Source organism: Lates calcarifer, linkage group LG19, assembly GCF_001640805.2.
Source record: "Lates calcarifer isolate ASB-BC8 linkage group LG19, TLL_Latcal_v3, whole genome shotgun sequence".
Taxonomy (NCBI): domain Eukaryota; kingdom Metazoa; phylum Chordata; class Actinopteri; family Centropomidae; genus Lates; species Lates calcarifer.
Window position 1 is genome coordinate 15,102,396 of NC_066851.1, and position 21,088 is coordinate 15,123,483.

The 21,088-nt window shown below is 41.6% G+C and overlaps 2 protein-coding genes across 4 annotated transcripts; one reads left to right on the top strand and one right to left on the bottom strand.

Moving 5' to 3' along the window:
- Positions 1-438: 438 nt before the first annotated feature.
- ptpn21 (protein tyrosine phosphatase non-receptor type 21) lies at positions 439-14,862 on the top strand. 3 transcript variants are annotated; one of them, XM_051077993.1, is made up of 20 exons: positions 439-664; positions 1,463-1,758; positions 3,226-3,395; positions 3,850-3,947; positions 5,122-5,189; positions 5,300-5,370; positions 5,755-5,842; positions 5,966-6,054; positions 6,582-6,669; positions 7,011-7,090; positions 7,188-7,331; positions 7,841-7,901; positions 8,002-8,083; positions 8,237-9,765; positions 10,596-10,736; positions 11,718-11,933; positions 13,347-13,475; positions 13,565-13,799; positions 14,055-14,215; positions 14,334-14,862. In XM_051077993.1, exons 2-20 carry the CDS (start codon positions 1,579-1,581, stop codon positions 14,460-14,462), a joined length of 3,759 nt encoding a protein of 1,252 aa, XP_050933950.1. In that variant the 5' UTR covers positions 439-664; positions 1,463-1,578; the 3' UTR covers positions 14,463-14,862. The 3 variants fall into 3 exon arrangements, with proteins under 3 accessions (XP_050933950.1, XP_018519140.1, XP_018519142.1); XM_018663624.2 differs by having other exon boundaries at positions 7,224-7,331; XM_018663626.2 differs by lacking the exon at positions 7,188-7,331 and having other exon boundaries at positions 441-664.
- A 1,721-nt stretch (positions 14,863-16,583) lies between these two features.
- Positions 16,584-20,228, bottom strand: fam98b (family with sequence similarity 98 member B). Its single transcript, XM_018663627.2, is given in 9 exon segments — positions 16,584-17,826; positions 17,920-18,087; positions 18,283-18,399; positions 18,528-18,608; positions 19,116-19,291; positions 19,398-19,422; positions 19,424-19,527; positions 19,661-19,809; positions 20,022-20,228. Coding segments are annotated over 9 exon segments (1,173 nt in total). The 5' UTR covers positions 20,060-20,228; the 3' UTR covers positions 16,584-17,511.
- Positions 20,229-21,088: the final 860 nt, after the last annotated feature.

The following is a 21,088-nucleotide window of genomic DNA, read 5'->3' on the forward strand; positions in this document are numbered from 1 at the left end:
ATTAACACTACACCACAAACTGGTTGTTAGCCAGCCTGCAGCCAGCAGCCATTATTACCACATTCGAGTGGCCACTGGGCCATTTTGCAAACAGTTACAGAGTTACTAGTCTGTGATTACAGTTGTCAGTCGATGTAAAAGGTAAATAGACAGGTCAGCGGCCAGCAGTTCCAGGCAGCTGTCCCATTTCTGGCATTTTCACCACTCGGCATTCCAGCTGTCTGATGTCATGGCTCAGAAAACCTCCATGTATTCTTCCGCCACGGAGGCACTATAATGTATTTTGACTCGCCTGCTCAAGACAATACGGTCAACATTATATTTTGTATGAATATATGGTAGAGTTGAAGTATTTACTGGGTAGTTAGGGAATTAACTAACCGCCGAAACGCAAACGCTAAAGCTATAGGGCCGCGGATGTAGACTGAATACACTTGTTGCTCTTCCAATCCCAGGAAGCGAAACACGCTTGGAACTTGAGTGAACTATCGGACCAAGAGGCATGGGGTGCAACGTTGATTTTGATCCAGAAACTAACTGCAGACAAATTAATTGTCTCTAATTTCGAGCATTATCCCCAAAGTAGCGATCCGTTGACCCTGATGGCGGAATCCCTCAGGACTGAATCTTCGTTTGACTACTAATTTGCATCTGGTGGCTAACGGTAACGTTAACGTTCTTGGCCAAAATATTTACCGGCGACGTCAGCTTCCCAAGGGTGTCGTCTATTTGCTGGAGCGTGTTAGCACGTTAGCGTTAAAGCTAAATTAGGTTGTAGTTAAAGTTAGTGATATTAATGTAAAGTCGCTTGTTAGCCAGATAAGTGTCAAACATTTGGCACAAACTTCTGTGAACGTTGAATTTAAGTAATGTTAACTGTGATTGAGCTAGATAATGTATAATGCAGTGGATGCATGGTTGAGGTGGAAAGGAGCAGGGATTTTTGCGTGTAGCTTGCTGCGTGTTTAGTTATGTCGCTCTTGTCAGTTTTTGGATTCGACTATTCACCGGACGGGGAATAATCTAACCACAAGCTTGGAAAAAATGGCTAGCAAACCGTGTTATGATCAGCGTTAATTTCACAGGCCAGGTAGCCTACTAGAAATTGCTTTAAGTGGTGTTACCTCGAAGAACTGTATTACATAAATGGAAACGTTAATAGAATCCCTTTGGTAGCAAACCCAGGTTAGGTAACTTGAAACAAAATGCACCATTTAAGAGGATTACTTTACAATAAGTCTTATGTTTGTCTAGTCTGACATCTGTTTCAGGGTGACAGGTCAGGGGTAAGTACCATACTGTATGCTAAATGCGTCAGTGATGAGTCCTTAAGTTGTGATTCACACAGTTTCACATCCCATCCCTTTTCCAAGACTGTTATTTCATGCTTGCGGTTGTGTATGTGTGTGTATTGTAGTATTTTGTTGATGTGTTTTGAGATGTCTCTTGTCTTGCTTTTCAGATCTGATTGCTGATAATGAACCTCATGAAGCTCAGTCACAAAAGTTTGGAGAGGACAGCGAGGAGGATAAGTTCTCAGGACTAAGTGAAGACCTCCCTCCTGAAGAAGTGTGAAACATGCCCTTGCCATTTGGCTTAAAACTTAAAAGGACTAGACGGTATACTGTTTCAAGCAAGAGCTGTCTTGTCACACGGATTCAGCAGCTCAATGGAGAGTTTGTTGAGTTTACACTTTCAGTGGAGAGCACTGGGCAGGAATGTTTGGAGGCAGTTGCCCAGAGACTCGAGTTAAGAGAGGTATGTATGTCTTTTCTGCAAATACAAGTGCTGATTGTTCTCTCTTATAGACCTTTTCAGACTCACCATCTCAGCAACAAAGTGTTTTTGTTAAGGTTGTCTTCTTGACACATTCTTACTTTTGGATTGGTAAGCAGAGCAACAGAAAGGAACATAATATTTCATAATATTTGTTTATATTTCGGATTTTCTGGGGTTACATATGCCACATTTTTATGTAATGACATGTATGTAATTAACTCATCACACAGATTAGCAAATATATTATGTATGTTTTTTGACATTTTCATTCAATAGAAGTTGCTCTCACAGAGCATGGACATGATGGTCAGAAAAGGTAGTTCTGAGTCACAAAGTCTGCATCTGGTCACTATGGTCACACAGTGACACCACCACCTGTTTGTCATGAACTGAAATGGGATGTAAGCTGAAGTGCTGCCATACCCATTTGTATTTTAAATGAATAGGGGAGACTGCCTAATATGCAGGCAGTAAGGCATGGGGTGTTGTACTGTATAATGTAGCAAGGCTTCATTTGTCTACTCTGGTTAGTAGTTCTAGTGGCAGGCCTCCATCCTCATTTAGAGTTTTGGTAGCATGTAAGTAATGCATTTATTTTTGATCTCAGTAGCATTTGTGCAAACATGGTTTTCCTGGACGTCAGTGATAAAAAGTATTAAGCAAAAGATTAAGACTAGTGCTGATATTTGTTTTCAGTTATCAGGCAACCAAATTCATTGTCACATGTGGTAATTGCATGGTTAATAGGCCTGGTGTTTTAAGACTTATGTTAATTCAGCCTCAGTCTGATGTCCGTAAACTGTAATGAGGACAGTTTCATTTAAATTGGAAACTGTAAGCAGTTTCCATTCAGAAAAAATATTTTCTCTCTCCTGTGTCATATTTGTTACTATTTTCTATGCTCCAGGTAGTTGTTATTTCACAATATTATTTTCTCATGTAAAATGTTTATATGGCAAGTAATTTTCTGGTTTTGCTTGACAGTGACTGAAAATCATAATAGGTCTCTTTCAGCTGAATTGACCTTCATAAACAGCAAACCCACAGGGGATACTTCTCTTACCAGTGTTCATTGTGAGATGTTCAGACAGTCACAAGACTCAACAGGGAGTGCCAACAGTCTGCAGGTCTAGAGAAGTTTGCAGTGGTTGAATTTTCAGGTCCACATATGTTTTGAATATTTAATGGATAATGAGAAGAAGACCAGCAGATTAGTGCACTTAGATATGTTACTAAATAAGGACACGTGATTGATCTCAAGCAGTCCTATAATACCGTTGTTAGGTTTAATGCGAATTCTGACTTTTGGTAAATACGCCTTGCTTCTAGTTTACCACAAATAGCCAAAGCTAAGTTGGTCTGCCAGGTTTATAAGTTGCCCTAGAATTCCCTTGATCACAGCATGGTTGAGGTGTAATTTGTCTGTTTGCTTTCTTTGCTTGTTAGATAACGTACTTCAGTCTGTGGTACTTCAACAAGCAGAACCAACAGAGATGGATTGACTTGGAGAAGCCACTGAAAAAGCAGCTGGACAAGTATGGGCTGGAGCCCACCGTTTACTTTGGAGTCGTGTTTTACATACCCAGTGTCACCCAACTGCAACAGGAGATCACAAGGTGATGTTCCACTAGTGACATGAGATGTCTTGTCTAAGCCACTAGCTGAATTAGCTTAGTTAAAAGTCATATTTAAGAGTGTCAGTCAGAAAGTTATACATTTTAGTTATGAACTGAATGCCATGCAAAGTTTAGTGCAACCACATTAGGCCTATTATTGTTTCTCTAAATAAGCTCAGGTCAGACTAAGGTGGTCATTGAGGCAAGAAGTTGATGAAGCAATTTAGATACACAGTTTCACCCAAAGAACCAGATGCCAGTGGATATCTCTAGCGCCAAACAGAGAGACATCAAGTATAATGGTGTAAATATGTCTTAAAATATTTTGGTGCCGCTGTATTTGAGAAGTTTTGCTCTGTTACAGCTGTTTCTGCATACCTGAATGAAGTTGTAATGTTTGGTCATTGGCTGCTTGTCTGTTCCCACCTCTTAATAACACTCTCTTTCCTCACAGATATCAGTATTACCTTCAGCTAAAGAAGGATGTTCTGGATGGCAGGATCTCATGCTCGCTTGAACAAGCTATACGTTTAGCTAGCCTGGCGGTGCAAGGTAATATGAATGTATAACACTAGCCTTATGGCAGAAAGTTCAGTTGGACAAGAGTGGTGTGTCTTGGTATAAATCGTTCTGCAGTGACTACTAGCAGCCATTAAGTAATTACTGGTGCAATTAGAGAGCAATTGTCCATAAATCCTGATATAAGGCAACACCTGCTTAAAGAGTAAACTTCCCCTCAACATCTATCAAAATTGTACTGGGGCTAGAATTATTTTCAGTGATATCTAGACATGAGGCTTCTACCAGTTCATAATTTTTTTATACAAGTTTCTTCTTAAAGCACAGTTAGGAAAATGGGACTTGAGATTGGAATTTCATAAGATATCGTTGTGGACCATTTTGTTTTTTATCACACCCCATGTCTTGTTTTATTATACAGCACTTAACAAGCACCATCAAACCTAACCCAGCCTATTAAATTAGTCAGGGTTGTGTGTATTTGTGTGTGTATTTGTGCACGTGCGCGTGTGTGTGTGTGTGCGCGCGAATACCCCTTTGCATGAGCTTCAACCCTGACATGTCCTCCCACTTTGGCCCAGCCAGAAGAATCTCAAACACTGCTGGCAAAGTTATATCAGGCACTGCAACTTACTGGCCTGGGTGTTAGCATAACGGAGCCACTGAGATCACTTACTATTGCAGCCATTTTCAAATGACTGACCAGCCTGCAGTTTGTGCCTCAAAGAAAAGCCCCATGAAACTTCTTGCAAGTGCCTGTAAGATGTAATCATCGCTTAAATTGGAAGTTGTGCCATAAATAAAGTTGTGCAGTTCCTATTTTGTGCCCCTGACTAGGATATTTTGGAGTGAAGGGCAGTTGTAGCTTTTGAGCATTGCTGATGCTTGGGATACTCAAGATAGTTGAGAATGTTGCCAGCAGGCAGCCTGAAGCTGTAACAGTTTTGGACCTCTGCGTTGTCAGACACTGAAGCAATTCCCTTCCATAACAAACGGGCCCCTCCCCTCCTAAAATTAGTCCATCTAGTCATCATACTCTGCAGTTTTCCAAAATGCATTACACCATTCTGCAATTCTTGAATATCTATTTTGCCTTTTACCAAATGCAGAACATGGACATGTAATAGGATTTGTTCAGAGGGCAGAGTCATGTGAAGCACGTCTTGCTGTATTTACTCATTCAGTGTACTTTTCTTTATGTTCACAGCTGACTTTGGGGACTTCAATCGATATGATTCCCAGGAGTTCCTACAGAAGTTTGTGCTATTCCCTATTGTAAGCATTTTGTTTGGCATGCTCGACACGTGAAATGAAGTACTTCAGATGTCCTGCGTTAATTTGTGTTTTATGCAACGTCGTATCAATCCTGACTCCTGTCTTTGCAGGACTGGATTCAGGATGAGCGAGTGCTGGAAGAGGCCACTCAAAAAGTGGCTCTGCTTTATCAGTCCTTCAGGTGAGCAAGGTTTTCAAAGCATCAGCCTGTCTGTTCTGTGCATTGATCAACAGATAAAAGTTTCACTCATTGCACAGGCGAACATAGTGCTTTATAGAAAACCAGCCTAGACAGATTTTTGTTTGTCTAGACAGATGAAAATCTGTGTTGGCAGATTATCTGTCATCATCTGGATTCACTTAGTCTCACTCAGGCTATACAACATATAACACATCTTCTGTGATTTACATAGGGACATGCTGAAAAGGACAAATAAAGTTGGTCTTGTACTATTTTACCTCATTTTATACACTTTACTTGTTAGCAAAGTCAAAACTAGAATTCAGCAGCTCTGTAAATCACTGCACTTCCACCATATGTTTTTGCCATTTTTTGCCTTTTCAGGGGTTTGTCAGCCCCAGAGGCAGAGATGCTGTACATGCAGGAAGTGGAGAAAATGGAGGGCTATGGCCAAGAAAGCTTTCAGGCCAAGGTAGGTCCACAAGATCCAACCCCGACAGCCCAGACGTCTAAGAAGTATGGAGCTGCATATTGTTGCTACTACTGCACAGCTTGATGAAAGAACTATCTTTTTCCTTCCCTCTTATCTAAACAGGACAGTACAGGCACAGATGTTACCCTTGGATCCTGCCTGGACGGCATCTTTGTCAAGAACAAAAACGGAAGGCTTCTTTTTTTACACAGGTAAATCAAAAAGTTTGAGAATGTTTGATAGACTTTGGCGCTGCCTAACAGGCCGGAAACATGATCTACTTCTCAATTCGAAGCATTGAATAAAAACTTTGTCTGCTAACTTGTGACTCTGAGCAGTAATTACATTGAATCAGACGAGTCTGTCAGTATAGATTGAGTTTTGTGGTGCAGCTCACAGCTATTTTTGGGTGAGGTTGTCTCCCGTAATGTTCCTTAATGCTCTGTAGACCTGAACGTGGCCCAAGAGGAAATGAGTCAGGTAGACTGTGATAGAAGATAAGGATTGTGGGGGGATTATTTGTCAGTCCAGTGAGTGAGTGAACATTGTTGACCTAGGTTGAACTATATCTATCTACATAACAATATAAGTACTAGATACTCCATATGTCTGTGGGCTTTATTATACATTGTTACAGCAGTGCCATAGTCTCTGTTGCTGTGAGATGTTGTGACTGCCATGACATCGTGTGTTTTTTTTTTCTCCCTCTCTTTCTCTTGTGCTTTAATTGGCTGTGTAGGTGGAATGAAATTAACAACATGAGTCACAACAGGTCCTTCTTTGCCCTGGAGCTAGCCAACAGAGAGGAGAGTGTTCAGTTCCAGACTGTAAGTCTCTGCTGCTACTACACCTTCTCTTCCCCCTCCATCCCCAGGGGCATAGCATTCTCTTATTGGATTTGGCAAAATTGCCAGTGGCCTTTGTGGTGGAGCTTACCATCAGCTAGTCTAAACAATACACCTGTGTGTTTGTGTTTGTGTGTGTGTTTGGGTGGCTGTAACTTGGATTGTATGAGTGTGTCATAAAGTCACATACCATTAGGTGAAACTCAGTGGAGAAGTATTTGAGTGCATGCACAGGAATGCTTTTATTTGTAGGTAACTAAGTAAACACCACATCTGTACTAATTCTCTTGCCATCGATTTTTTTCCCCCTCTTTTTTGTGTAGGAAGACATGGAAACCTCCAAATATGTGTGCCGGATGTGTCTGGCCAGACTCAAGTTTTATAAGATCAACAAGAGTAGCCTGTAAGTGTTTTTTTCCTTCTCTTTTTTAACACGTCTAGCCTAGTTCCTGTCTCTTTGTTCCTTGTCTCCTTAGGTGTGTGTCTCCTCCTTGGTGTAGCCTCACTTCTATCCTCCTCTCCTCCTCTCTCTTCAGAGAGGAGTGTGACCCCCTGCCTTCTGAGGGCTCCCAGAAGTCCCTTCTCACTCTATCCTTTCCTCGCTTTCCAATGCTCTCTCGTCCCTCTCTGCCTTCTAATAAGGGGTGAGCAACACAGTCAGCCACCGCCTACAGTATGCCTATCGAGCAGGTGCCAACACCCATCCCTTCGTGATTGCCCTAGCTAACAATAACCACAGCAAACAGACTCTCCATGTCTGAAATGAGCCATGGGCCCTCAGGCATGTAATGACTTTTTCTTCAAGTTAAAGGAGTTTGTGGATTTTACAAGACTTTAGGCTATAAACTAAATATATAATCTGTAATGCATAGAATGTAACTCAGAACTTGTTAAATATCAACAGAAATATATCTGAAAATACGTCTCTTGAATGGTCATGTGGTAAGACAAACATTTAACACAAAAAGTGTTAACGTGTTTTATTAAATGCAAATCTTCTGAAAAAATTGAAACTTGTAAGATGAGCTTTAATTCTGAGGGACTTGTGTCACTGGTTTTCACCTTGTTGTGTGAGTGCATTCTCAGAGTGAAAAAAACATTTTTGCATCAGTTATAGCATCTTTTTTTTGACCCGCGTTTGTTTTCCCACCAGCCAAACCCAGCCCGCAGTTGTAAACCCAGTCAGACGGAGATCCTCGACTAGAATATCTCTGGTAATGTCCATGCACGCTTAAAACACACTTTTCACCTTTTTCTTGAGCAGTATTTGGATCATGTGAGCAGTAACTGAATTACTCTCGTTTTGATTTACAGCCAAAGCCTCAGGCCTACATGATGCCCCCTCCTCAAATGCACTACAATGGCCATTTCACAGAGCCTTACACATCATCACAGGGTAACTACTGAATAGAAAAAAACTTCCAGCGAGTGCATGGGAATATTACAAGTCACTACGTAATGCTGCTTTTTCTTATCTGTGATGCCTGCTCTATAATTGTTTTGTAATTTTAATTGTATACCCATTCTTGGGATTTTCTCACTTTCACAGACAACTTGTACATGAACAGTCAGAACGGTTATTACTACCACTCTCAGACCAGCCTGGACTGCCCTCCTATGGAATACAGCAGCGGAGGGCGTTTACGTAACGGCAGCGTCTACAGCGCCCATAGCACCAGCTCTCTAACCAATCCTCAACACTACCTTCAACCTTCACCCATGTCCTCCAATCCCTCTATCACAAGTGATATTACCAGGCCAGACTACGTCCCCTCGCATCGCCACAGCGCTCTCATCCCACCTTCCTATCGCGCTACTCCCGATTATGAGACAGTGATGCGACAGAAAAACCGAGGAGCGGGAGGAGGGATGGTTTTGTCTCAAGAACACCGGCAGAGCCACTCCATGAGGAACCTAAACATTGGAAACTCGTACGCCTACAGCAGACCAGACCCTCTAGTTTACAGCCAGCCAGAGATCAGAGGGGAGCATGGCGGAGCGGCCCAACACCACCACTATCCTTTCCATCTGGGCTCAAGCTTTCACAGCCCCTCTCCATACCCCTATCCAACAGAGAGGAGGCCCGTAGTGGGAGCGGTTAGTGTCCCTGAGCTCACTAATGTCCAGTTACAACAAGCCCAGGAGTATCCAGCTCCTAACATCATGAGAACACAAGTGTACCGACCACCTCCGCCCTACCCGTACGCCCATCCACGGCCTGCAAACAGCACACCTGACCTGTCACGTCACCTGTATGTCAGCAGTAGCAACCCAGACCTCATCATCACGAGGCGTGTGCACCACTCTGTCCAGACTTTCCAAGAGGACAGTCTGCCTGTGGCTCACTCTCTACAGGAGGTGTCTGAGCCTCTTTTCAGCGGACCCCCACACAGACACCCACACTACGCTCAGAAGCGTAACTCCATTGAGATTGCTGGATTGGCTCATAGTCTCGAAGGGATGAGGGTCAAAGAGCGGACTGTGTCTTCTTCAGCAGCTGAAACTGCTACACCCCCTCCAGTCTTGCGTGGCGGTCGCTCCCAGGGCTCACAGCTCAACGTCTTCCTGGAACGTACAAAGGCAGAGGACAGGGGCGACATTAAGGAGGATGTGCAGTACGGACACAAAAAGTCCCTCTCAGATGCAACCATGCTGGTTCACAGTAGTGGTGAGGAAGAGGAGTTTGAGGACGACAGTGGACGTCACACTCCACTTTCTCAGGACGCAATGGCAGCCATTGTTCCTGAACAGGCATCCCAGCAGCATCACAGTCTATCATCTCTCTCTTCTCTGCCGCCTCAGCAACAGACTCCCATAGAGCCGCCGCCTGCATATCCCATAGGTTCCTCCCTTGACCCCTCTATAACGGGCTCCTTGACTTACAAGGTTCACCCCCTGATCCAGGAGGGTGAGCCTCTGTACCTGCTGTCAGATTTCCGACAGCCCAGGATTATGCCCTCTGTCTCAGAGGGAGACCTGAGTGGCCAGGGCAAGCAGAGGACTAAAACAGACTGCAAGAAGAGGCCTGTGTCTGATGTTCCTCCTGGCAAGAAAACAGTGGAAGGTTTGCCCCCTCCGGTGAGTCCTGTTCCCAGTCCCCTCCTGTAGTTGTTTACGTTATTAACATAATGCGGTGATGATTTAATACCTTAAAACTGAGACATGGAAAAAGAAATAAATGGACATTTCTGTTTCTCCATACCACCTCTGCTATGTCTTAGCTCTAGGGCTGCAATTAATTGTTAAATTAATTGTTTTGTCATCAGTTAATCTGCAGAGCATTTTCTTGATTAGTCATTCAGTCACTGAAATATCAAAAAGTAGTATAAAAGCCCATCACAGTTTCCAGGGATTTGAGGTAATGTCCTCAACCACCAGTCCAAAAAGTCCACCTAAAATATTTAGTTTATTCTCATTTCAAACTTCACAAAGAAAAGCAGCAAATTCTCACATTTGAGGAACTGGAATTTCTGGCATTTTTGTTGAAAATTAATGTTTTATTGGGTACCCTCATAGCTGAATGGTTAGCTTTATATTTGTCTGTAAAGGTAATACAGCAAACAACTGCTCCCAGTGTCTCTCATTTTCTCAAACACCGTGTTGTATACACTTGTTTTGTCTTGGTGACATAATGTCTGTGCCTCATATCAAGATAATAGGACTATACATGTAGAAAACATTTGCGGTAGTTTCAGTGGCCAGCGTTGACTGGCGCAAACAGACTCACTTTGACACATATTGAAAGAATGTAGTTGGACTACCTTGGAAAACCGGTTAGCTGACATTCTGCAAGAAAACCGTCAGCAAAGCTGCGCTGTACCTCCCCTCATCTATCTACTACTCCCTCTGTGAGATCTAAACACATTCATTCTCACTTTTTCTCTGTCCCTACTCTATTGTCATACCAGGGCATGAAGAAAGGAGCGAGGTCAGAGGTGAAGAAGATGGGCCCTCTGAAGGTGGCCAAGCTCAACGGCCTGTCAGTGTCCAGGCAGCCAATGCATGACGAGATCAAGGATGAGCCTGAAAGAGCCTCTAATGACGAGAGGGTAAGACTGAGTTTTTGACTTTTCTCAATGACATGTATTAATAATGCAATTACAAATGAATAGTTTAAACATTGATAACATAAGAGATAATGTGAAATTTGTTACATTTTGCTTGTGTATTGTTGGTGACTTGTTTTGTAACCTTGCCACAGACAGAAAAAAGCTCATTACCAGTAGGGGCTTGTTTTGTTGGCATTAATAACCTGCTGGTAGCTGAGGTCTTTCTATGAAGGATATATGAAGGAGAAAGTGACATTCCTGTTGCCACCATGAACATAAAACTGAACTGGTCAGCCTTGTTAAACTTGATGCTTGTTGTTCCACACACTAAAATTAATTACCACTATGCTAATCAGTTCTGACGGTTAAATGTGAACATTAAATTCCCAAATGTTCCCAAAGAATTGTTATTCAAAGATGTAGGTTATTATTAACTCTTATTCATTAATGACATACATGGCAGTTGTTTACATGTTTCTGTACTTCCTGTAAGAAGTGCACAAAATTTCACCACTGCAGATCAGATTTTAATAATGCATCTCACTTTGGTGTTTTGACAGTTTCAAAAATAATGATGTGGTGCTTCATATTTTCAGTTTTACACAGGATTTTTAAAATGTGCAGGTCATTTAAATATATTTTCTTGCAGTTGTTATGCATCCACAATTCATTGAATGTATCCTGCTGTAACACCATTCACCATAGTTTACAGGAAACTGTCTTCCAGCAATGTCTACAGCAACAGAAAGTAAAACAGTAGAACTACAATAAGAGAAAGTAAAGCACAAATGCTGATCAGACTTCTTCATAGTGATTGTATAATTTCTGTGTCACTGCTTATTAAGTTTTGTCCAAAGATTAGGAAATGACACTGATTGGCCACAGTAAGTCCAAATGAGGTTAAACTGTTCCTGGATCAGGACTGCGTTATGCACGGCAGTGATTTATTCGCTTTCCTTTTTTTCTGTGTGTGTATGTCAGTGTAAAGTGCTGGAGCAGCACATGGACAGGGGCGAGTTGTTAAAGGAGTACGAGAAAATCCCAAAGCGTCCAGGAGGGGAGTACACCATCGCCCAGCTGCCAGAGAGCGGAGACAAAAACCGCTTCCAAGACGTCCTGCCTTATGACAGCAACAGAGTGGAGCTGGTTCCCACTAAAGAGAACAACACAGGCTACATCAACGCATCGCATATCAGAGTAAGTAGTACAGCTACGTATCATGAGACCTATCTCTTTCCAAATGTCATGTACATGATTTTATAATTCAATCAAGCTACACATCCTGTTTTTCTCTGATTTAATTATTTGAATTTCAGTATTCACTGTTTGGAAAGTGCAACAGACTGATATGCTGTTTTAAAATATTGTTGCCTGCTGAAAAGTCACTCTCTGCTACAAAGCAAAAGCCTAAATTATACATGTTAGAACCCACTGAATTTACCAATAGAAATCCCTTCAGTTCTCCTGTTGTATTGCCATATGGACATATAGATAGTATCTGTGGCACTCTGTAGGGTTCCCTTAATGATAAACCAGGTGTTTTGGCATGTATATCACTATATGCTGCACAATTCCTATAGGCCTAATGGCTTTACAGTGACTTTATTGTTTTAGTATTTTCCCAGAAAAAGAAAATAATGTTTTTTAGCAGGCTCTTGAGTCTGAGTTTAGTTTGGGAGCTGTTCATGTCTGGCTGCTTCTTGACTACTTGAGAAAATGTAAATATTTCTGAGTTAACACAGAGTTTGACTTGCAATAAAATACTCGTAGCATGTCTGAGATTTCAAAACAGTGGAATCCATTGGAAATGAGAGTGGCCTGCTTGAAATTCAGTACTTTTAAAGTGCTTTTTAAGTCATGTAGTTGGCAGATTTGTGAAAGGTAGAACAAAGCAGTAATGGCCTAAATAAATGAGTTAGATAGAGTTAAGTTCCTAAAATGTGGGATCTCACACTTCCCCTTACGCAATTTAATACTGTCAACATCAGTCACTCTACCTGGTTAATACAGACCCTCAGTTTGTGTGGGAGGTTTACTGCTATAAATATGTTTCCAAACTCAAGCTGATGAAATCACTATGACAACAATAGGATTATTTTCTCAGGCTTGACAAAGCTTCTCAGAAGACATAACACAACTCTAGTCACTAGCAGAGTTGTAATAGTCATGATGAGTAAAGCAAAAATGCTTTAAGCTTTTATTCCCTCATTAAGAGTAATTACAATCATAAATGTGTGTTGACACATTTAACATTTGAGGCAGAATTCAGAATGACCAGAATAAATTCAGTAAAACACGGAAGGGTTTTAACTACCTACACAGTGTATCCATCCCTTTGTCCAACTGTGACAGGCTGACAGTCAGACTCCTCTGTGGATAACAGCTGCTCATGAAGAGCAAACATACTACTCATACACTGGTGTTTGGTTTGTGACTGTAGTTTAATCACATTTCACTCCCTCAGTTATGTTTCTGACACAATAGAATTACTCATCTTTGCTCAGAATTCTTTCCATTTTGTGTTGTTTTAGCTCTGTTTTTTAAAACACCAATTACTGATGAGATCCTGTGACTGATGATTTTAAAGACACACGTCTCCTGTCTCATTAGATAACAGTCGCCGGGCAGGAGTGGAGCTACATCGCAACGCAGGGTCCCATGTCGAACACGTGTCAGGACTTCTGGCAGATGGTGTGGGAGCAGGGAGTCTCCATCATCGCCATGGTCACAGCTGAAGAGGTGCGTTTGATTTCACATTTACAGCTCCACACATTTTATTTCTCATCTCCGCCCTGGACCGACCTTTCTGCGTCATTCTCTTCCTCCAGGAGAGCGGCCGAGAAAAGAGCTTCCGGTACTGGCCGCGACTTGGCTCACGCCACAACACGGTGACGTACGGCCGCTTCAAAATCACCACCCGGTTCCGCACCGAGTCCGGCTGCTACGCCACCACAGGGCTTAAGATCAAACACCTCCTGACGGGCCAGGAGAGGACTGTCTGGCACCTGCAGTACACAGACTGGCCTGATCATGGCTGTCCTGAGGACTTCAAAGGCTTCCTCAGTGAGTGGGATCAGTATCAGTTTCAGGGTCATCATCCTTGCTGTTTCTGTTGGCTGTTACATTTGCATTTATAGCCACATTTATTCCATATGTGCCATAAAATTTTATCAGTTTTGTATACAGTTAAACAAAGGTATAGATGACCTAGCATAATATTCAGTGCTGCAACCTTAAGAAGATGTAGGTTGCATGTTTAAAAATGCAACATATGTTTACATAAGTAAATCTTAAGTAAGCACTCTTGTCTTTTTCCAGCCTACCTAGAGGAGATCCAGTCTGTGAGGAGACACACAAACAGCATCAGTGACCCAAAGAACACCAACCTACCTGTACTGGTCCACTGCAGTGCCGGAGTGGGACGGACTGGAGTGGTCATCCTATCTGAGATCATGATAGCCTGTCTAGAGCACAATGAGGTAACTTCCTCACTTTCACAAAAACAGATCACAGCATTTTCTTGGTTGCTTTGCCATCTTTGTGTATTTTGATGAAGCAGAGCTAGTCTCCCTCATACCCCGTGTCCGTCTGTTTCAGCCACTAAATGTCCCAGAGGTCCTGCTGAAGCTACGCACTCAGAGGATGATGATGGTTCAGACTTTGTCTCAGTACAACTTCATCTACAAGGTCCTCATCCAGTACCTCCGCAACTCCAGGCTGATCTGAGCACAGGTGTCTGTCCAGCCTCCATCAACACTGTCACACTGTCACACTGTCAGCACAGATGATTTCAGGGTGGAATTTGCTCCAGGTTTATGCCAAACTGCACTGTGATGATGCAGCTGTATAAATCAGTTTAAATGTAGCGGCCTGTGTGTGGTGGACCCTGTTTTGGCCAAGTATTAAATTGGACAGGGCTGATGGAATGATGTGTGGATTTATGAAAAAAAAAGAAGAAAAAGACACAATGCCACATGAAGGAGCATAAAGACTTATAACCTGCCTCTAAACAGTATTATGTTATTTTTACATACATTTTTGCTTAATAAAGCCCAGCACTTTTACAGTACTTTGCTGTACATATTGAACCAATGTTAAGCTGCATTAAAAAAAAATCTTTATTATAGATGTGTATTGAAAACAGTTGATTTATTTTCATTTGACTAAAGATGCTTTTCAGATGAGTATATATTTGAATTGCTGTTGCTACTGGTTCTGATAATGAAGGACTTTTCTATAGTGATGAACAAAAGCAGAGAAATAGTTTCATATGGAGGTTTGTTAATGGAGTCAAGAGTTCAAAAACGCAGTTAAACTGAGGCATCTGTACCTAAAATAGTCAGTGAGCTTTCCCCATCTTTCTGCCCACCATCTGCTCAGTAAAACAAAACACCTGCTGAAACAAAGAAGGGTGGTTAGTCTTTGTAAAAACACTGGTTCGATGGAAAGTAGAAATCTATAGCACAGGTTTGAGAAATCTGCAGTTGATGAGCGAGGGAAGAGAAAGTTGCAGAGTAAAACTGGAAAATGTATTTTTTTCAAAACTTTTTTTTATAACGAGAACTGTTTCAAAATCAGTGTGCTGTATTTGAGCGATATACTTTCAAATGTATTTTTAAGACAAAGTGCCTAAATATCTGCATTGTAAAGTTGAAAATGCTGTGTATTTTTGCATAATATGAAGGACATTTAGACATTTTTCTCATTCAGTGTCATATATTGCTTGTTTTGAAACTGTTGCAGTAACGTGTTAAGTAATGCCATTACATTAGAGAAAAACCCCTGCAAAAAAATTAGGATTTTTCATCATCATCCAGCATACATCAGGTCAGATGAACCTGTATTTTCACATAAGTGTACAAAACAAAAACGGTTAGAAGAGCTAGTCAGGGGAAAGGAGGCCATGTAACTAACAGTGGCATGCAGTGTGCTGGGTTTTACGTCACCTATGCTGGCCTGTGACGCTCAGTATTACTGTGAAGCAGAAAGTCCGAGGGACAGACTATCTCCAGTTTCAGTATTCTGGCTGCTGCGCTTGTTTTCACCTCCAGTGAGAAATCTCCCTCTGCTGTTACAAACGGCGTCCTGACTATTAATGAACACTTACGCAATCACTTTCAACTGGACACAGTATGGTCTATTCCCTGCTGCAGCTACAAATAGTATTTAGAGATCAGAAGGAAGCGAATCTGTACAGAGACAATGCTTAGAGGCACTGCAGAGTTTACATTTACTGAAACATCTTATTATTTCAATTTGATTGAAATTGCAGATTTACAGTCAAGGTGGCAACTTAATTTATGACGTTGGCCAAAGTAAATTGTTCCCAATTTTTATCAGCCTGATATTTTTGTTGACAAGTTTTTGGTATCAAAGACGCATGAACGGTGATCCTACTTAACTGGAGAAAAATTCATCTTCACTGGTATTGAGATATATTTTAACTGGATCTTTTTAACATCCATCTTTTTTTATTTTGCTTGAGTTTTTGGTGTTAAGATGCTGATTGAGTCTTAGTTTGGAGACTGATAAGAGTGATGTTTTTGTGGCCAGGTGTAACTCTTGTCCATGTACAGGTATGTTGTTCATAATGTACACAGTGTAAAATTCTGCTTTAATGAATACTGGTTATTGTACAAACTATGTATAAACTGTATCTATTGAAAAAAAATCATATGCCATTGGAAGAATAAACACTTGTAGAAAATCTTTTCAGCCAAGAATAAATATTTGGAAATAAGTGTTGCCTCCTGCAACAGTCCGTTGTGCCACCTTGTGGTGGAAGTGAGCTGGTGTCATTAGTTACACTATTTCTGTAGTTGATAATTTCATCAAGATAAGAGGGAGTTTATATTATTGGTTTTTATTAAATAAATTCAAAGGTTAAAAAGGATCACAATCATCATACATGTACATATAGCTGGTACAGAATCTTTGAGGAAAGGAGGTGAGATCTGATCATTTTAAAGTCTAAAATATCAAGTAAAATATGGATTTAAAAAGTGAGTTTTTTTTTTTTTAATCCTCAACAGGGAGGAAGAGCACGCTCGAGGGTCACACAGGTGAAATATGGTTTGATTCAGAAGTTAAACCTCCCTGTGTTTTAGTCCTATCTTCTTACACTGGCATCAGTTTGTTCCCTCAATAGGCAGCAGCAGGTTGCACAAACCAGGCGAGATCTGTTGTCAACTTTTTGGAGACACTGTCTTCAACATCTCTTAACTCTGTCCCTACATCAACACTTAAATTGAAAAAGCAGCCTTTAAAAAGTAAAATGTTTAAGGGTAAAGATCTCGTATTTTATGTTAAGAAAGCGTATGAAGTGTATTTTCAGTGCTCCAATCATTTCCATATTTTACCTGCACCTTATCAGAAACACAAACTGTGTCCGAATTCCATACTACATACTATTTACTAATCTTTTTAGTATCCTGTTTTCCCTTTGTTCTGTCAGTACTAAAGGAACACCTATACTTTACTCTGTCATATAAACAACACAGCCCAATGCACATGTTAAATCATTTGTTCCTATCAGCTTCCTATGAAACAAAACTGTATGGTATTCACTGACAAAAAAACAGTGATGAGAATATTAAAAAGGCAAAATGAAACACTGATAAAAGTAAAAATAGGGGCATTCTATATCACCCAGGACAAATTGAGATTTGTCACTGAATGCTGCCAAGTCTGTCATCCTTTGAAAAAATGCGATCTTCAATGGAAAACAGAAAACTGAGTCCATGTGAATAGAAACACAAGAGAAAATCAAAATAGATTAATACTGGTACCGTCCTCTCTTCCCTCCGTGTCCTCCGTATCCACCATGTCCTCCATAACTTCCATGTCCACTATGTCCTCCTTGGTTCCATCCGCCTCCCCTCCAACCACCACCACCACCACCACCACGACCTCCTCCTCCATGTCCCCAGTTTGCTCCTCCTCCTCCTCCTCCTCCTCTTCCACCACGTCCTCCCCAGCCACCACCGCCACCTCCGCCGTCTTGTCTTTTCTGCCAGGGTGGCATCTCAGGAGGCGGGGCCTCTATCTCAGAGGGACGTCCTCCTCTGTCAGGCACTCTCCCCATCAGGACCTGTGGATGACAGAGAGAGGAGGAACGGCTGTTGTCAGAGGAAAACACCAGATTGAGGGCGTTTGCTGGGGAAGAAGAAAAGTCCTCCTGTACCTTGTTGACAGCACAGGCGGTTTTCTCTCTGCTGGAGCCGCTGCTGGTCTTCACCACGTTGCAGATGTCTTCTCTGGCTGCCAGCAGCTTGGCCATGTCCACGGTGGACTGTGGCGTCAGAGAGTGTCTCTTAGGCTGGTAGGCCCTTGCCATGCTGTCCACCTTTACCTAACAAACCACAGACATACAGTATGATAAAATCATGTGCTACTGAAAATGAAATGCATCTTACATCTCAACGATCTAAATACTGCTTTCTCTGAGGTGTATCAGTGACATTCAGTTTTGCAGTTAAACTCATGCTCTTCAGTGTAGGGAGAGAGGTGGTCACTGGTTTGATGTGTGATTATCACGGGAACATGCCTTGGCTCTGTCTGACCACCCGAATGACTGAACTGTGACGTCCAGCCGTTTGATCAGCATCCTGCGCCGACACTCGTATTCCGAAGACAGGACTGTGTTAATATTATGCAACTTCTCCTACACAGACAAAGAAAGTGATGTTAAGTAAAACTACACGATTACAGAATACAAAATACAACCAGCCGCTGACATACAGATAGAAGAGTTAATGTAACTTGGCTTGTTTCAGATGCTTAACTACTTACCCACTGATCACTGCTGAGAGATTTCTTCAACACTGGACTTCCAACCGAGGCATTTGGAAGATCTTTAAGTACTTTATCAACCTAGAAAAACACACATGGATTAATGTATTAATACCATTCAAAGGAGGAGAAGATGTACATATGTCTGCTTGTGACAAAACCTTTGTTCCTAAGGAAGGCAAAAAATAATAATTAATGGGAATGCCATTTATTTTGCATTCAATTCTGTAATTAAAATGCATGATATTAAGGTAGCATTCTCATTTTTGTCACTGAATTAAATTAAAGTGGTGTACCCGTTTCTGCCCCAAAAACAAATCTGCTTGATTCAAATGGTAGAGATACCTGCAGAGGAGACCCTCAGGAACATAAACATGTAATAAGTCAGGAGGGTATTTTGGGGGAGGAGGATTTAAGTCATGGTTTTAAATATTTTTGCCCCAAAGCAGTGTGTTCACAGCATGCACAACAACTGGTCTTATGTTGTAAACATACAGTGAAACATGTTTTTATCTTTTACTTGAAGGCTAAAACAAAGCTTACGGTGACATTTTGTGGTGCTGATACAGATGTACTTAACAGTCCCACCTTGTTTTGAATTTGGGAGAGGACCCCTGCTGCGTCTGATCCTCTGGGCTCTGGTAGCTTCAGTGTTTCACAGATTGCGAGAAGCTCCTGATTTTCCGGACTCTCATCTTGCTGTTTATCAGAGGCTTGTTTGCTTCTCACAATCTGAGCGGCCTGGAGCTCAGAGCTGAGAAACACTTGGAAAAGACATGTGATCATAACCTTTAATTATCTGTCAGACCACACAGAGAGCCTGTAACACAGCGACTGGAAGGAAGGAAGGAGCAAAAGTGATAAACTTACAGAGAAACTTGAGATGATCTTTTGTGTTTTCGCACAGCTCCCTTGAGAATTCCTGAGACGACTTCTTCATAAGGACAGTGCAACTCCTTCAACAAACCGCTCAACTCAACCTGGAGGCTGTCAGTGTCGTCTGGACCAGAGAAAGAGGGAGGGGGAGGGTGAAGACCGAGACACAGGTTTAATGTTAGAGAAATCAAGACACGAGTGACAGGAACATTCACGCTTGTTCTGCGTGGAGGGGGGTGTGGATAGATGTGGCTCACCTAGACCGGATGTGATACTCTCCTCCAAGCCACACAGCGGCTTTAACCTGGACGCCAGCCACCTGCACAGGTCCACATACTCCTGCGAGGACAGGCCTGCCTCTGCGGCTCCGAGCAGCGCCTTCTCCTCCAGCAGAGGGCCGTCATAGCTGAGAGAAACATACGAGCACCAAGCACAGCCAGATATTTGTACAGCGGTACTTCCGTCACTAGCTCCGCATGACTTCTCTCAAAACTAGCTACTGCAGCCGCTCTGTATTTTACCAACACTGACGCTGAAAACATAACGGCGAACGTAGACGCTAACGTTAAATGCAAAGCTAAACAGCTAACGTAACATACTAACGGTGAATTAGCTTACCCCAGCTGTTCTAGCGAGTCCAAAATGTCGCACTCCATTGACTCCGAGTCCGTGAGGCTTTGGTGCGTGTTAACCTGTTTAAAACATTGCGATGCTGCTTTTAAAATCAACTCAACACCAGCAACTCCCAGGAATTCTTAGCACCCATTCATTTCGGTAGCGACATCATGCCTCCATGCCGCTCCTGTGACGTATAACAGCCGGAGTGAAACGGGCGACTTTCGAGGTTCCGCAACGTTTGTTCCGCTCCACTATGTAAGTATGTATAAATAAATAAATAGGTTTGTAGGATGATATAAAGTCTGTGAAAATGGATATAGGTAATGTTTGTGTGTCAATAATAACAATACTATTGTATAACTGCGTTGTGAAAAATATATATATATATTATATATATTATATATTATATATATAACTATTTGTATCTGTCCTGCCCATGAAAGGCTGGAATGATAGATCACATTCAAACATATTTATGATATCTGTCCTAATAATAATCATGTTAAAGCAGATTAATGTGTGGCATAATTCATTTTGAGTCAGAACTGTATCTCTTGTGTTTAACATTCTGACTTTTGATTATTTGTGTGAAAATATTATGTAATCATTTGGTTGCATAGAGATTGTGTATTGATTTCTACCAAGCTAAGCTTAAGCTTAAGAGAAGAAATAATACATAGAACCAGAGAGTAGATGAATAGAGTGTAGTATAGTAGAGTAGTTAGAAACATCTCTTGGATTATTCTTCAAGCTTCATTTTGGGTGATGGACCTCAAAACTGCACCTGGTTAGATTCAAACCTGAGATCTCTTAGTTCCCAAGCAAGCACCGTAACAGCCTGCCCTATTTGACCTGAAGCTTTATACTTGTTTCACTGAGTCTTTAGGCGTTTGTATTTAGTCTTTCACTTTGAAATTCATTGCCTCTCATATGAATTAAACCAGCATCCTCAGATCTACCAAGAAAGTGTCTTAATAGCTTAAGCTAATTGATCTGATGCTCTACTGTCTCGTCAAGCCTTTGGTCTTTCAACTTCAAAATCCATTGTCTCGTAAGAATTGAACCTG

Bases quoted from the DNA above. Each gene is read 5' to 3' on its own strand.
- ptpn21 (XM_051077993.1), top strand. From the start codon at position 1,579: ATGCCCTTGCCATTTGGCTTAAAACTTAAAAGGACTAGACGGTATACT. The intron at 1,759-3,225 runs GTATGTATGTCT...TTTGCTTGTTAG, and splicing joins AGAGACTCGAGTTAAGAGAG to ATAACGTACTTCAGTCTGTG. The intron at 7,332-7,840 runs GTGAGCAACACA...TTTTCCCACCAG, and splicing joins TCTCTGCCTTCTAATAAGGG to CCAAACCCAGCCCGCAGTTG.